Here is a 15,910-nt window from a genome sequence, read left to right on the forward strand (position 1 = left end):
GGCTGGACTAGAAGACCTCCAAGGTCCCTTCCAGCTCTATTCTGATTCTGTCAGGAAATTTCTCCATAAAATAGAACAGAATAGAACAGAATAGAGTAAGAGAGTTGGAAGGGACCTTGGAGGTCTTCTAGTCCAACCCCTTGCTTAGGCAGGAAAGCCTCCACCACTTCAGACAAATGGTTATCCAACATCTTCTTAAAATTTTCCAATGTTGAAGGATACATAGCTTCTGGAGGCAACTTCTGTTCCACTGATTAATTTCTCATTAATAAATTTCCCTCCTGTTTATGATCTTAAAATTGGTAGCCGGAACAATAACATTGTACAATGGGCCAGAACGCACGGTGGGAGATGATTGGCTGGCTGGCTCCTGCCAAACCTACGCTACGATTGGTTGCCATGGGTGTAAACCTACGCTACGATTGGTTGCCATAGGTGTAAAGGGGGAGTTTCCCTTTTTTCTTCTTCTTCTGTGTGCTGTTTTTGGATTCACCTCATGATTTTCCTGAGTCTCTTGTCTGCTGTAAATTGTGAAATATATTTATTTATATAAAACTACAAGTTCGTCTCAGCGTCGCTGACTTCATCTGGACAGCTGCTGCGCAATTCTTCTTGATATTTCTTGTCCTGCCCTTGGGTGTTTTGGAGCAAGGGTCTCCGCCCTTGGCCACTTTTAAGACTCGTGGGCTTCAACTCCCGCTGGCTGAGGAATTCTGGGAGTTGAAGTTGAGGTGGCAGGCTGAACCAAAGTAGGCCTCAAGCCTGAACCAAACTAGAGTTTCATGATATTAAGCTTCAACTGTTCATATATAGAAATTGCAAAAGTTTGCTTTTAGGACATGGTGCGGGTAGACACGGGTTAGGAGGAAGTCTGCACATGAAATGTGCTGAAGCAAAGCGTCTATTTTCAACTATCTGCTGGCTTGACTGTAAATCTGTCTGGTAGACACATTGTTAGTTCCTCAAAATATATGCTAAGTTTGACCGTTGGCTGACTATGTATTATGACTTCCTGTAGACATAATATTGCTGTAACTCAAGGGCAAATCTTGAGGGGTGTTTCCAAAACCAACAGATGGCTTTAGCTAAAAGCAATAAACTATAAAAGGAATTTCCTGCTTTCACTCGGGGTTCAGGCCATTATTTCTGAACCTGCGCAATAAACATTTCCTTCTCTGAAGAGCTGGCTTCCGTGACCTGTCTTTTCTACAACAAAGTCCACAAGTCTTAAAGTGGCCAAGGGCGGAGACCCTGCTTTGAAGAATTGGTCGACTTCCTCTTCTCTGTAACAGCCTGACTGTCACTCTATCTATCTGCTTTATTAACTCACTCCTTTGGCTAATGTTATACTCTGCTACTTTCCTTAGCTAAAAAGTTTTAAGTCACTTATACAGAAACGTCTGCACTTCCTGAAAACCAAGCCTTTTTTTCCCCCTCATCTTATACTATTAACTTCATTAATTATTTCTCTAGCATGTTTTAGTTTTTTTAAAAAAAACCTCCTTCAGCAGTCTCTATGTTATGCAATTCTTGACTTGCATTAGTGCAACCTTAAGTCAAGAATGTCCATTTTACGCTTGTTCTGACTTGCTTACGCAAAAATTCCAGAACAGACCTTCTGCATCCTTTGATGGAAACACCAAATTAAAAGCCCACACTTTTTAAAAAAAAAAAAGTAAAAATAACATTTACCAATGTTAATAAAGATAATCTCAAGGAGATCAGTTAAGTCCCTTCTTAAACTTCTACGATTTAACATTCTCTGACTGCTTTAGGTGAACAAAGTACTTTTTTAAAGTACTGCTTTAAAGTACTTTTCAGGGGGTATGTGAGGGTGGATGATCCATAATTCACAGAAAGTCTCATTTAACAGTCCTTCAAGAGCCTGAGATTCAGCTATCAAAAACAATGAGAACCTTCTTGCTAAAGAAGCCATCATTTAAAATATTCACTTTCATCTTTCCTTTCCGTTTCAAACTCCTGATAGTTCAAAAGAGAACACTGCCACAGTAGCAATGCTTGCGAAGAAGGAATTATACTTCTTTATCTACCACTAAGCCATGATTACATGATTTAGCATACTAAAAATCAGAGACCTTGCCCTGACAACAAAAGTGCGTACAGTCAAGGCTATGATTTTCCAGTTGCAATGTATGGCTGAGAAAGTTGGACCATAAAAAAAGGCTGAGCACCAAAGAATGGAGGCCTTCGAACTCTGGTGCTGGAGAAGACTCCTGCGAGTCCCTTGGACTGCAAGGCGATCAAACCGGTCAGTCCTAGAGGAGATCAACCCTGACTGCTCTTTAGAAGGCCAGATCTTGAAGATGAAACTCAAATACTTTGGCAACCTAATGTGAAGGAAGGACTCCCTGGAGAAGAGCCTCATGCTGGGAACGACGGAGGGCAAAAGAAGAAGGGGACGACAGAGAAGGCGGTGGCTGGATGAAGTCACCGAAGCAATCGGTGTGATCTTAAATGGACTCCAGAGGATGATAGAGGACAGGAAGGCCTGTAAGAATGTTGTCCATGGGGTCGCGATGGGTCGGATACGACTTCACAACTAACAACAACAAAGCCAAGATTCATCTTACATCAAACCACAGGCTGGTATCATGGAAACAAGCAAGAATTAGATTTTCATTCTGGAGCATTCTTAATCTAATTCTAGGGTCAGATACATACATCAACCTCCACGGTCGTATGAAGAGGTCCAGTGGCTTTCCATAAAGAGATCAGTTCTGAATCAATATGGGAAACCAGTTTACTGTCTTTGTCTACATTTACGTTCTAGTGAAGATATGATGATTTGTTTAGTTGCAGTAAGCGCATGGAAAGAATTGTGTGCTCCATTTCTCCTGTGTACAGATTATGCTTTTCTTTTTTGCAAGCGATGATGAGCATCATATTGGCACCAATCTTAATGCTCCCTGTGGCTAGCTGAAAATTACATTGAACAGCACAGAATCAAGTTAGCACATTTTTTCCCTTAAAGTAATATTGAACTATATGGCCACATATACTGAAGTTTTTGTCGAGAATTGCTTCAAGGGGATAAAAAAGCAACTTCTCTGTACCTTAGTAATTTTATAAGAGCTTCACCATACCAAACATTGTGTTTCATAATATTCAGGAGTATATTTTTATAGGTCATAAAATGGAAAGATTCCTATAAAGGAAAGACATATAAAGCAGGCTTGGAGTAAAGCTATGTCAACAATACAACCCCAATGGGTAGCAGGATGCAAACTCAAAATGCCCCACCTTTCTTTCCCACAAAATAAACTACCAAGGGGTTTTGAGATTATAGCCTCCTTCCATTAAATATTGCCCAAATGATGGCATTTTTCAAAGAAGCACCTGAGCCTTTATATGGGGGTCAGGGATGAGCAGTTTCGATGATGAAAGAAAGGAAGCAGATGGATTTTGTAAGATTGTGTTTATTTGTTCAATTTCTCACAGCCACTAATCTCAAATGACTCAGGATGGAGAACATGAGGGAGAAGAGGAGAAGAGAGAGGAGTGGTTGAAGGAGGTGGCACAGTGGTTAAGAGCCAAGGTGGCGCAGTGGTTAAATGCAGCACTGCAGGCTACAGTGCTGCATTTAACCACAGCTAGATCAGCAGGTCAGCGGTTCAAATCTCACCGGCTCAGGGTTGACTCAGCCTTCCATCCTTCCGAGGTGGGTAAAATGAGGACCCAGATTGTTGGGGGCAATATGCTGACTCTCTGTAAACCGCTTAGAGAGGCCTGAAAGGCCTATGAAGCGGTATATAAGTCTACTGCTATTGCTATTGCTATAGGAGGGGAGGGGAGAGGAAAGGGCAGGGGAGAAGGGAGGAGGAGAGAGGGGAGAGGAAAGGGAAGGGGAAGGGAGGAGAGAACAGAGAGGAGGGGAGGAGGGGAAGAAGAGAGGAGAGGAGTGGGCAGGGAGACAGGAGAGGAGAGGATAACCAAGAAACTAAAATTATATATACCAAGAAAATTATAACCACGCAACACACTCATGGCTCCAAGCCTGGGCACATAACTAGGTCTTCACCACCATGCAAAAGACCATCAGGGTGAATGTCATTGCAATCTCTGAAGGGAGAATCTTCTGGAAGTCAGGCGCTACAGCTGAGAAGGCACACCATCTATTCCCCATCAGCTGACAGTTCTCGGGTGGAAACAACTGGGAAGATAAGATTACCGCAGGTAATCCAGTTCCAAGCCATGAAGAGCTTCAAAGGTGACAACCAGCACCTGGAATTGCATCTGGAATTGCATCTGGAAACGCTTCACATACCAGTGATGTTATGCATGCATTTATTACCCGTGTAGCCGCATTGTGTTCTATAAGTAGTCCTGGTTTACAACTGTTTAGTGACCGTTCAAAATGACAACAGCCCTGGAAAAAATGACTTATGGCTGTTTTTCACATTTAAGACCGTTGCATGGTTACATGATCAAAATTCAAGCCACTGACTCATATTTATGACGGTTGCAATGTTCTGGAGGTCATGTGATCACCTTTAGCAGCCTTCTTACAAGCCACGTCAATGGGGAAGCCAGATTCACTAACTTAAGTGTTAACTAAAACAACTGTGGTGATTCGCTTAGCAACTGTGGCAAGAAAGGTCGTAAAAATGAAGGAAAAATTCACTTTGACAACTGTCTTGCATAGCAACATAAATTTTGGGTTCGACTGGGTTAGTAAGTCAAGGACTACCTATAGTTGAAGCTTGCGAATGCTCTTCAAGGGCAGCCCCATGGAGATGAGACTGCAGTAATCCAAATGTGAGGGCACAAGGACATGGATTTTTCCACTCCTACTCCACAATTACATAAGCCAGAATTTTTGAAATACTTAATAGTTGAGAAATTCTGAAATCCAGCTTCTTTGTACTTTGTTCTTTTAGCAAATATCACAGTAGGCGGGTTAGAAGTCCAAGGCTGCAGCGCCCGATTTGTACATTTGCATTCAATAAATACAATTGCTGAAGGCAACGCTCAGCTTACCTTATCTGTGTTCTTGTATTTCTCCCAGCTTTTTAACATCTTCAACCATTTTGTAGTTCTTTCAATCTCGAGCTGCTTGTGCTGAAATAAAATCAGAGGCCATTATTCTCTCCACTTCAAATACTCTCAAGGATTCTTTTTTTCTTTCAACATTTATAAGCAGCTAGGCACAGACATTGTGAAGTTTTTTTAACAGCTTTAAATCACTAGCAAATATTTTAAATCAAATGGAAAGGCCCACTCAACTGAACAGACCCCCTATCCTAGGTTTTTATCTTAAACGGCAGAAGCAGGCGTTCACAATTTTCAGCGAATGAGGAAATAGTTAGAGCTGAATTTCTGTGTGTTTAACCATCCACTCCCTATGAAAAGGCCACATGAAAGGCCTTTTTAAACCAAATTTTGCACGAAAGAGTTTAACTAAAATTAAATGTACATTTTAACAGTTTGATTATTTTCTGTACCCTGGGCATTAATGCTTACAATTCATAGAATAGAATAGAATAGAATAGAATAGAATAGAATAGAATAGAATAAATAGAATAGAATAGATCAGATCTTTATTACGGTCAAAGACCAGCAATAGAAATAACTTTTTACAATATAATATATAAAAAAATAGTACTGACATTAAAAGTGGATAATAACATCTCTGTTAAGAAAATATATGTTCTCAAACTGTTTGGATCCCTCCCTGGTTTACGTGGGTGTCTGATACGTATGTGAGTAAATATAATGTTCCAAAAATAGTTAAGAGATATCTCCAAATAATTGGTACAAGATGACAGCTATATTTCTGTAAACAATTTTTTTCTTGTGGACATTTACAGCAACACAGAATTTTGCCACTGGATGCGTAGCAGGCAGGTTTGAGTCCTGGAGGAGAAAGCCTACGTAGAAATTGACTGCCCTCGCTGGCAATCTCTCTAGTAAGGGAAGAATATATGCTGACCTGTTGTGACCCGGCAGGAGCCGTTGGCCACCAGGTGGCGGCAGAGCATTGGATCAGCGGGAGTGTTCAGGGAAACACTTGGGAGTTGTTGCAGGATGCACCCCGTCGAAGGGTTACTCGACGGAAGGAACCACTGAGTAGTTACAGGAGAGGATTGCGAGCAGCTGTTGCTCATTGGGATCCTCTCCTGAGTATAAAGAGACTGCTGGTGCCACACCCTGGTTGCAGAAGTCAACGTTCCATTCCTGTTCTAGTGGTTGTTCGTGTTCGCGTTCAAACCGAGAGAAGCCAACTTGGATAAGTAGGTTTGCTGGAAGAAGCCTCTTCGCAGTGCTGCGTTTGTTTATAGGACTTTTATCTCTGTGTTTATTTGGCCTTGCAGCCAACAAGAACTTGGACTGATTAAAAGAAACCTTTTTAGTTACGTGGATTTTGGCTTTCATTCCTGGACGGAGAAGGGGGGTCAGAACACTGACCTATGAACTCTGTATAACTCATAACAGAAGTCTCTGGGTATTAAGGGATAGGTGCAAGTGGCTCTCCAGCTCTATTTTTAGATCATTATCACCTTTTTTTGAGATTGCTTGTGAGGTATTAGGGCTCCACTTAGCACAGCAAGACCTTTTCACTATTGCTTTCCTGATGATAGTACTTCACGCTGCTATCTGTATTATCAAATGTATGTTTCCAGGAACTGGCGTTCAGCCACTGGTTTTCAGAACGAAGGACTGGCAGTATACTCAAGGAAGCTTGATGGACCAGGAAAGAGCTACTGAAAACTCTTTGTGATGCCATCTATTAAATACAGGGAATTCTCCACTTACAACCATTTGTTTAATGACTGTTCGTTGGCACAGGGGGGGGGGGAGTGATTTATGACCAGTTTTCACACTTTATGACCATTGCCGCATCCCCATGGTCACATCATCAAAATTCAGCTGCTTGGCAACTGGCATGTATTTAGGATGGTTGAAGGGTCCCGGGGTCATGTGACCACTTTTTGCAACCTTCTGACAAGCAAAGGCAACGGGAAAGCCAGATTCACTTAACAACCGTGCTATTAACTTAAGAAGTAGCAATAACAATAGCGTCTGAGAATTATATACTGCTCCACAGTGCTTTACAGCATTCTCTGGGCGGTTTACAATCTCATTACATTGCCCCCCCAACAATCTGGGGTCCTCATTTTATCAATCTCGGAAGGATGGAAGGCTGAATCAACCTTGAGCCCTGTCAGAATCGAACTCCAGACTGTGGGTAGGTTTGCCTGCAGTACTGCATTCTAACCACTGTGGCACCAGGTCAAACGCAGTGACGCACTTAATAACTCTGGAAAGAACGATCGTAAAATGGGGGGGGGACTCGTTTTAACAATTGTCTTGCTTAGCAACAGAGATGTTGGGCTCAACTGTGGTTGTAAGTTGAGGACTACCGTACCTATACCTGGATTCTTGCAGCTCAGGTGAGGGATTCTTAATGTTTAAGCCAGCGTTTTACAACTTTAAAGTGGGCAGACTTCAACTCCCAGAATTCCCCAACCAATCTAACACATCTGAAAGTTGCCAAGATTGAAAAACACTGTGTTAAGCAGTGGAGTCCAACCAGATGGGCTCTTTTATCACATAAGACAGCCAAAGACCTAAGACTCCTGCATATTACATTTTTGTAGAAGTGACTCTGCTAGACGCAGCTCTCAAGAGTATCATTTTATGCGCTAGGACCTAACAATGCAACCGAATATGATAGTGTTTGGAGACACTTCTTCCTTGAAGCCTGCCAATTTCAGAAATATCCTTTTCAAAGTAAACAGTTCAATAATTTAAGGCTTTGTGCACAAACATCCCTGCGATAATTTCTAGATTCTAGCCGTGCCAATAAAAAGCAAAAAAAGAAAATGAAAATTATGCAGCTCTTCGGCCGCACCCCTTCGAGATGTGTAATTTAGTTTAAATACTTCGGGATAGCTAGGCATGTCGGTTAAGATATACTGAGTAATGACTGTGTCAAGAAAGACATCATTATCGTAATTTTAGAGCACTTCACAAACACTTCAATAAACTCAAACTACAGTGCAGGCGATGATCTAGCCTCCCGTTGAGAAATGACTGTGGAAAGCCTGCATTAGCTCATCCAGGTTGGTAATAACAAGGTGTACGCAACTCAATCGTTTCCAAAGTTTGTAGAAGGCTTCCTAGAAACCCTACAGTTTTCTAGTAACTTTCTATTCTGTTAAGAAGAACCCCCTTATTTACATATCCTCTTGATCAGTAGGTACAATATGGCGGACTATCATTAGAAAAATTTGAACCCACTCATTGTGATGAAGTGGTCCTTGAGATACAACTGGATTCGGGAAGTGTTGGTGGGTTGTGTTGACCATACTGGTCACAATATACAAAACTGTTGTGACTCAGCAGAAACCTGTGAGTTGTTTCGGGATGCAGGATAATGAGCAGCTGTTGCTCGTTAGGGTCTTCTCCTGCAGATAAAAGACTGATGGTGCCACGCCTTAGTGGCAGAAGTCAACGTTCATCGTTCGTTTGTTCGTGAGTTCAGTTCCGTTCCTGTTCGATTAGTGTTCATGATTCAAAGAGGCACTTGGATAAGTGATTTGCTTTCTGTAAACCTGGTTTGCTGTAGGAGTTTTGTTTTTGCATTTGCTGTGTAACTTTTTGCCAGAGACTTTGTCTATGTTTATTTTGGGCTCGCAGCCAGCTTGAGCCGGGACTGATAAAAGACGTTCCTTTTGCAAGCTTCGTGTGGCTGTAGTTGTGAACGAGCACGGGGGGGGGGGGGGGTCAGAACACAAAACTAATCAGTTGCCACCCAGTCATTATCAGGGATTGTGTTTGCATGGAAATGGTTAAGACAGCCACTCACCCAACCCTTACTACACCTGCCTAAAAAAGGAAGTCTCACCTGACCAAAGCCAGAAAGGGGGGGGGGCTAAGATTGGCCAACCTAAGTTTTGCTGTATTTTTTGTCCTCATCATATACCTTAACTTCTGTGTCTTATTCATTCTTATATCTTTTCTGCACTTTGCATAATGGGTGCATAACAGTGTTGGAAGGGACCTTGTAGGTCATCTAGTCCAACCCCCCTCCCAAGCAGGAGACCCTACAACAAGGGTTGGCAACCTTAAACACTCAAAAGAGCCACAAAAGGTCCTAACCGGAATAGCAATAGCAATAGCAGTTAGACTTATATACCGCTTCATAGGGCTTTCAGCCCTCTCTAAGCGGTTTACAGAGTCAGCATATCGCCCCCACAGTCTGGGTCCTCATTTTACCCACCTCGGAAGGATGGAAGGCTGAGTCAACCCTGAGCCGGTGAGATTTGAACAGCCAAACTGCAGATAACAGTCAGCTGAAGTGGCTGCAGTACAGCACTCTAACCACTGCGCCACCTTGGTCCCCTGTTCATTTCTGAAGCCGACCGGAAGTCCGGTTCCCCACCACCACCACCCCACCATAGAGTCTCCTCCTAGCACAGCATCCTTTTTCCTCTACCTGTCCTAACTGAAAGCCCTATCAATTGTGGTGCCAAAACTGGCAACAGGGAGCCGCAGCAGAGGGATGAAAGAGCCACATGCGGCTCCGGAGCCGCAGGTTGCTGACTTCTGCCCTACACCATTTCTGACAGATGGCAGTCCAGTCTCTTCTTGAAAGCTTCCAATGATGGAGCTCCCACAAGACACATGATGGATAAAAATAAAATAAGCTGAAAAAGAGTGGATACTTGTTAGTAGGCAGGTGCTTAAACTGCAATGGGTTCCTAGCCAAACTGCAAGTAGTAAGCAAGAATTACAGACTCTCTTCATAAACTAAAATGTGGCAATGTTTTTGAGAAGAACCTGTAATTTACTGAAGGAGTTGCAAAAATAACCTCCCTAAAACCTTAAGCAATGCACGTGTCATTTGCATCTTTCCAGGAAAAGAATCATACTTTTTTACAGTAATTCTTCATGTTAAAAAATAAATATTGTACAATTGCAAAATGATTCTGTATTTTTACTTTATTTATTTTCCACCTCTTGTTTTTATAAATAACTCAAGGTGACAAACATATATGATGCTCCTTTCTCCTCCTATTTCCCCCACAACCACTGCCTTGTGAGGTAAGTTGGGCTGAGAGAGAATGGTTAGGCCAAAGATATCCATCTAGCTTTCGTTGCCCAAGGCAGGATTAGAACTCACTATTTTCTGGTGATTGGCCCCAAATCATTCAGCAGGCTTTCTTACCTAAGGTGGGACTACAATCCATTATCTCATGAAGATTGGTCCAAAGATACAATACAATAGCAGAGTTGGAAGGGACCTTGGAGGTCTTCTAGTTCAACCCCCTGCCTAGGCAGGAAACCCTATATCGTTTCAGACAAATGGCTATCCAACATCTTCTTAAAGACTTCCCAGTGTTGGGGCATTCACCACTTCTGGAGGCGACTTCTGTTCCACTGATTAATTGTTCTGACTCTCAGGGAATTTCTCCTCAGTTCTAAGCTGCTTCTCTCCTTGATGAGTTTCCACCCATTGCTTCTTGTTCTACCCTCAGGTGCCTTGGAGAATAGCTTGACTCCCTCTTCTTTGTGGCAACCCCTGAGATATTGGAACACTGCTATCATGTCTCCCCTAGTCCTTCTTTTCATTAAACTAGACATACCCAGTTCCTGCAACTGTTCTTCATATGTTTTAGTCTCCGGTCCCCTAATCCTCTTTGTTGCTCTTCTCTGCACTCTTTCTAGAGTCTCCACATCTTTTCTATATCATGGTGACCAAAACTGGATGCCGTATTCCAAGTGTGGCCTCACCAAGGGATTATAAAGTGGTATTAACACTTCACGTGATCTTGATTCATTATGCAGAAGGCTTTCATACCCAAGGTGGGATTAGAACTCACCCTCACCTGGTGATTGGTCCAAAGTCATTCATCCAGCTTTCATGCCTAAAGTGGGACTAGAACTCGCAGTCTCTTGTTTTTTAGCCAGGCGACCTAACCACTAGACCAAAATGGTTCTGATTCATTAGGCAACTGAATGTGGAATTGTCTGTAGACATTTTTTTCCAAATAGTAAGCAAACTTTTTTTCTCTCGGAGAGAAAAGCTTCAATGAATTAGAATTAAACGGCACTCAATCTTGACTACAGAGCTTTGATTATATAACCTCTGACTTTTCCTCAGAGTATCAACGGTTCAAGAGATGCTCTGATTGTTCAGGATGCTGAATTATTTTGCAAATACCACTTGCTGACAACCTCATTCATCCCTCTGACTCGAACTTGGCAACACTCCACTGCATAATTACAGCCACAGCATATTAGCCGGTAATTGAGCACAATAACATCTGGCATTTCAACATTTTAAAAAGAGAAGACAGCCTTTCAAATCACATCCATTCCCCTTCTCAATTACCTCCTTTCTCAAATATTAACTACTGGTCGTAAAAACAATGTTTATGCCAGCAAGGAAGGCTATAAACTGACAGGAAAGAATTCACTAAATTAAGGAGGGCAGTAATTAAGAGTAGCTTTCTTTACAGAGAATCAATATTCATCATTGCATTTAACAAAGAAGGAAAAGCTTGCCTGGGCAGCCATCTGGCTAGTTCAGTATTTTTCCAGCTTGGCAAGTTTAAGATGTGTGGACTTCAGCTCCCAGAATTCCTCACTCCACCAAGCTAGCTGGAGAATTGTGGGAGTTGAAGTACACGCGCGCGCACACACACACAGTCTTAAACTTGCCAAGTTTGAAAAACACTGGCCTACATCTAGATTAACCTTGTTTAATAAAAAAAAACCCAACTGGAACTGAGGTTAACCAGCATTATGAATGGGAAATTTCAATTAAAAGAGTTAAAGGCAATCACCAGACAGAAGTCTCCTTACAACAGGGGTTGTCAAACTCAATTTCATTGAGGGCCGCATCAGGGTTGTGTTTGACCCCAGGGGGCCAGGGTGGGTGTGGCCAGCTCGATGTCACTCATGTTGGGAGGGGGGGTGTCTGTGGTGGCCGGAGCCCTCTGCCAGCAAAAGCGGGCTCCTGAGCTCTGTTTTCGGCCGCGATGGCCTCCTGCAGCCCTCCGCCAGCAAAATAGACTTGGGGAACGCATGCGCGGCTCCCCCAAGCTCCATTTTAGCTACGGAGGGCTGCAGGAGGCCATCATAGCCAAAAACACAGTCTGGGAAGGACGCGAGCAGCCCTTCTGACCTCCGTTTTCTCTGGCAGAGACTCTGCGGGTCTTTTCTGTGCGGCAGATCTAAGCACCCCATGGGCCAGATCCGGCCACTAGGCCTTGAGTTTAATACCTCTGTCTTATAACTAATTCAGAAATACTAATATCCCCAACACACAGTGCTATATAGAGGCATAGATGAATTTAAAGTGGTGCAGGGCAATCAAAATTGGTCGTTCATAGGGATGCCACTTATAAACAATTTCAGTCAGACTATTCTTATATGTAAGAAGCAGTAACCATCCATGGAGTTGCAACAGGCCAAAACCTATTTCCTGTGGCTCTGTCTTCTTCTACATCTGTGTGTCAAACTCCCGGCATCATGTTGTCGTCACATGACGTATTGCAACGTTTTCCCCCTTCGCAGAGCTGGGGTGGGCGTGGCCTGCACGTGACGCATCTGGCCCGCGGGTGGTGAGTTTCACTCCCCTGTTCTACATGGTGCTCTAAAGTGCTGGACTACGTTTCCCATCACCTTCCAGGCAAACTCATGCTGAACAGTTAGAACCGAACGGAATGCCGGAATATATTCCAATGAAGGCTCCATCATCCAGGCCAAAGGCGTCTAGAGTTGAATCATGCCAACTTGACCAAATTTTGTTAACGTGAGATATTTCATTGTTCATCCAAGCAACTTTGATCAGTCACAGCAAAATTAGTTAGGCAGAGAGTCAGAGAGTCGTTGGAATGTACCAACTATTGCCACAGGGCCACACCAGCTTCAGTTTCTCCCCAAAACGCCGGGAATATTTTCAAAAATGATCTTATCCCTTTTCTGTGTTTTTTTACAGGCAGATTCAGCCAAGCCATTTCAGCACCCAGCATTTTCTCCATTTTGGCTGACTACTCAGATAAACCAGAGCTCTCAAATATTACTTTCTTTGCATCTCAGACACGCTAGGTCATAATTTTGAAGGTGATGATGGCTAAATAAAATTTCAAAGTGTTGAAGAAGGCGGGTAACAATGAACTCAATGGACTCATGATCCTGACTTGGCAAAAATTAGAATCCAATACCTCAATTTCAGTATCAAACTTCTCCAAAACTTGGGTAAGAAGAGGAGGGTTGAGCTAGGCAGGTTTTCCATTAGCATGATCAGCAAGTTAGCTTTCGTTAATTTTTGTTGTTGTTGTTGAATTCTTAAAGGTTTCCTTTGCACATACTGTATGTGCTAGTCGTTCCCGACTCTAGGGGGCGGTGCTTATCTCCGTTTCAAAGCCGAAGAGCCAGAGCTGTTTGAAGACATCTCCATGGTCATGTGGCCGGCATGACTAAATGCTGAAGGCACACAGAACGCTGTTACCTTCCCACCAAAGGTGGTCCCTATTTTTCTACCTGCATTTTTACGTGCTTTAGAACTTCTAGGTTGGCAGAAGCTGGGACAAGTCACGGGAGTTCACTCCATTACGTGGTGCTAGGGATTCGAACCGCCAAGCCTCCGAGCTTTTTGATCGACAAGCTCAGCGTCTTAGACACTGAGCCACTGCATTCCAATTCTTAACCACGCAGACACTGAGTAAATTTATACTGATGGCTTTCACATGCAGAACAGGTGGGATTCACTTATGTTCCCTACCAGTTCGCAAATGTGAGAGCACGTGCCACGTCTGAGCATGTGCAACGCCTTCTGTGCATGCGCAGTGCTCGGGCATTACGAGCCTCCCGTAGCCAGCCCTACCAGTTTGCCCGAACTGGAGAGAACTGGCTGAATACCACCTCTGGTCTAGAAGCTTCTAAAAACAAGCATTGCTATCTACATCAGAGAGGGTCTGCTTACCTTCTCAGATGCTGCATCGTGAATTGGTAACTCCTCCTGGCTAAAAGGAGAAAAAGGAAGAATGTCAGTTACAGGGACAACAGATTGCAAGGTAGAAACAAACTACAGGTACCCCCCCCCCATGGCTTACAACAGTTTATTGAGTGACCATTCAAAGTAACAGCAGCCCTGAAAAAAACTGACCCATGTCCAGTTTTCACAAGACCCTTGTAGCATCCCCATGGGTTATGTGATCAAAATTCAGACGCTTGGCCATTGACTCATATTTATGACGGTTACACTGTCCCGGAGTCATGGGATCCCCTTTTGTGATCTTCTGATAAGCTGAGTCGACGGGGAAGCCGGATTCACTTAATCAAATCAAATCAAATCAAATCAAATCAAATCAAACCTTTATTGTCAATGTGCAATATGTGTACGGTGAAATTGAATGCACAACAGGAATTTGACTAATTGAACGACTGCAGTGATTCACTCTACAACTGAGGCAAGGGAGGTCGTAAAATGAGGCAAACTCACTTAACAATGTTTCACTTAGCGAGAGAAATTTGGGGCACAGTTGTTGTCGTAAATCAAGGACTATCTGTAACTGATTCCAGAATACCATATCATAGTTATTAGGGTTGGGAGCATCCACTGGGCTAAGCCACAACATAATTTGGTTTCTTACTATGAAAGAAGTCACTGCAACTATTATTTCTGAGTCAGCATTAAATTATGAACCCAACTCCCTGGGTTTTATTTTAAAGCAAACAATAGCTAAGGTTGATATTCTAATCATCATCATCTTCATTTAACGATCTCATAATCTGGACAACTAGGTGGAGTCTGGACAACTGAATGGAGCTAGTTGAGTGTTTTAATGGCCGGATGCCCATCCTGTTGCCAATGAGGAGTTTTGTTCAGCAGATATATTCTCAGTGTGCCCAGAGAGAGAAATATCTGCCTCTACCTAGGATCGAACTCACAGCTTCCTGATTGTGAGGCAAGAGCTCCTCCTCTAGGCCACTGCACCACTCCTAAAGTGATAAGGATGATATTCTAATCTAATCTGAAATTTTTGGATTACACTGTCTCTATACAAAACGAGCCTTCTTCAAGGAAGCTACAGCACTGAGCAAATGTGCGCTAAAACTCTATTTTTTTTTGTACTGGAAATTAATCTAGAAAGTCTTTCAGGGGATTTGTTCATGGGTTTACCAAAACATGGGACTCCCAAGGTAGAGAAGTACACATCCATTACATGAAATAATCAAGTATTTATTGAGCTTACATTCCCAAATTACTTGGCTTTAAACCAAGCTGAACCATACCTGAAAGTTTAATAACTACGCCAGATTGTCAGTTCAATCAGTTTCAAACATAGATCATTGCCCAAATTAGCAAGGTGAGAACTTCTATAATTGGAGAGTATGAAAATAATGAATAATTAATCCATCTACTAATCATATTAGCAAGATGTTCAGCATCCAAATACTGTATGCTTTGCTGTCTGCCTCCTCATTTGGGCTACAGCCCTATGCTTACTAATTAGAAACCAAGCTACATTATGCACAATAGGATTTTGTTCGAAGTAACTGAGACTCACTATACTATAGGGATATTAAGGTGTTGGGCAAGAATGAGGAAAACGAAGAATTCAAGTCTACCCTTAGCCAGGGAAATTCACTCTGTGACTTTGACCCAGCTGCAATTCTTCAGCTTGACCAGAGAGGTCTTCAAACTTCAAACTGAAGAGGTCTCCAGCTACGCTGGCTGGAGAATTCTGGGAGTTGAAGTCCACAAGTCTTAAAGTTGCCAAGTTTGGGGACTCCTGATCTTGACGGACCTCACATGGCTGCTGTTATCGAGATAAAGTTAAAGAAGTTCCCCATATACGAGATCTCGAGTGTGAGGAAGCCTGGAGATGACCCATGAGAAGCCATTCAGAAAATATTAAGACGAGAACAGATG

The 15,910-nt window shown here is 42.8% G+C and overlaps 1 protein-coding gene across 6 annotated transcripts in view; it reads right to left on the minus strand.

Moving 5' to 3' along the window:
* USP6NL (USP6 N-terminal like) overlaps positions 1-15,910 on the minus strand; it is a 147,073-nt gene that overhangs the window by 43,300 nt on the left and 87,863 nt on the right. For all 6 annotated transcript variants that reach the window (XM_087722744.1, XM_087722747.1, XM_087722746.1 and 3 more), the window contains 2 exons: positions 13,958-13,997; positions 4,999-5,079 (listed from right to left, as the gene is read on the minus strand). In XM_087722744.1, the coding sequence (XP_087578870.1) occupies positions 4,999-5,079; positions 13,958-13,997 (121 nt within the window). The remainder of the gene's footprint in view (positions 1-4,998; positions 5,080-13,957; positions 13,998-15,910) is intronic.

The sequence above is a fragment of the Thamnophis sirtalis genome, unplaced genomic scaffold (assembly GCF_051295495.1).
Source record: "Thamnophis sirtalis isolate CommonGarterSnake01/CBP01778 unplaced genomic scaffold, rThaSir2_p1.2 scaffold_9, whole genome shotgun sequence".
Classification (NCBI taxonomy): Eukaryota; Metazoa; Chordata; class Lepidosauria; order Squamata; family Natricidae; genus Thamnophis; species Thamnophis sirtalis.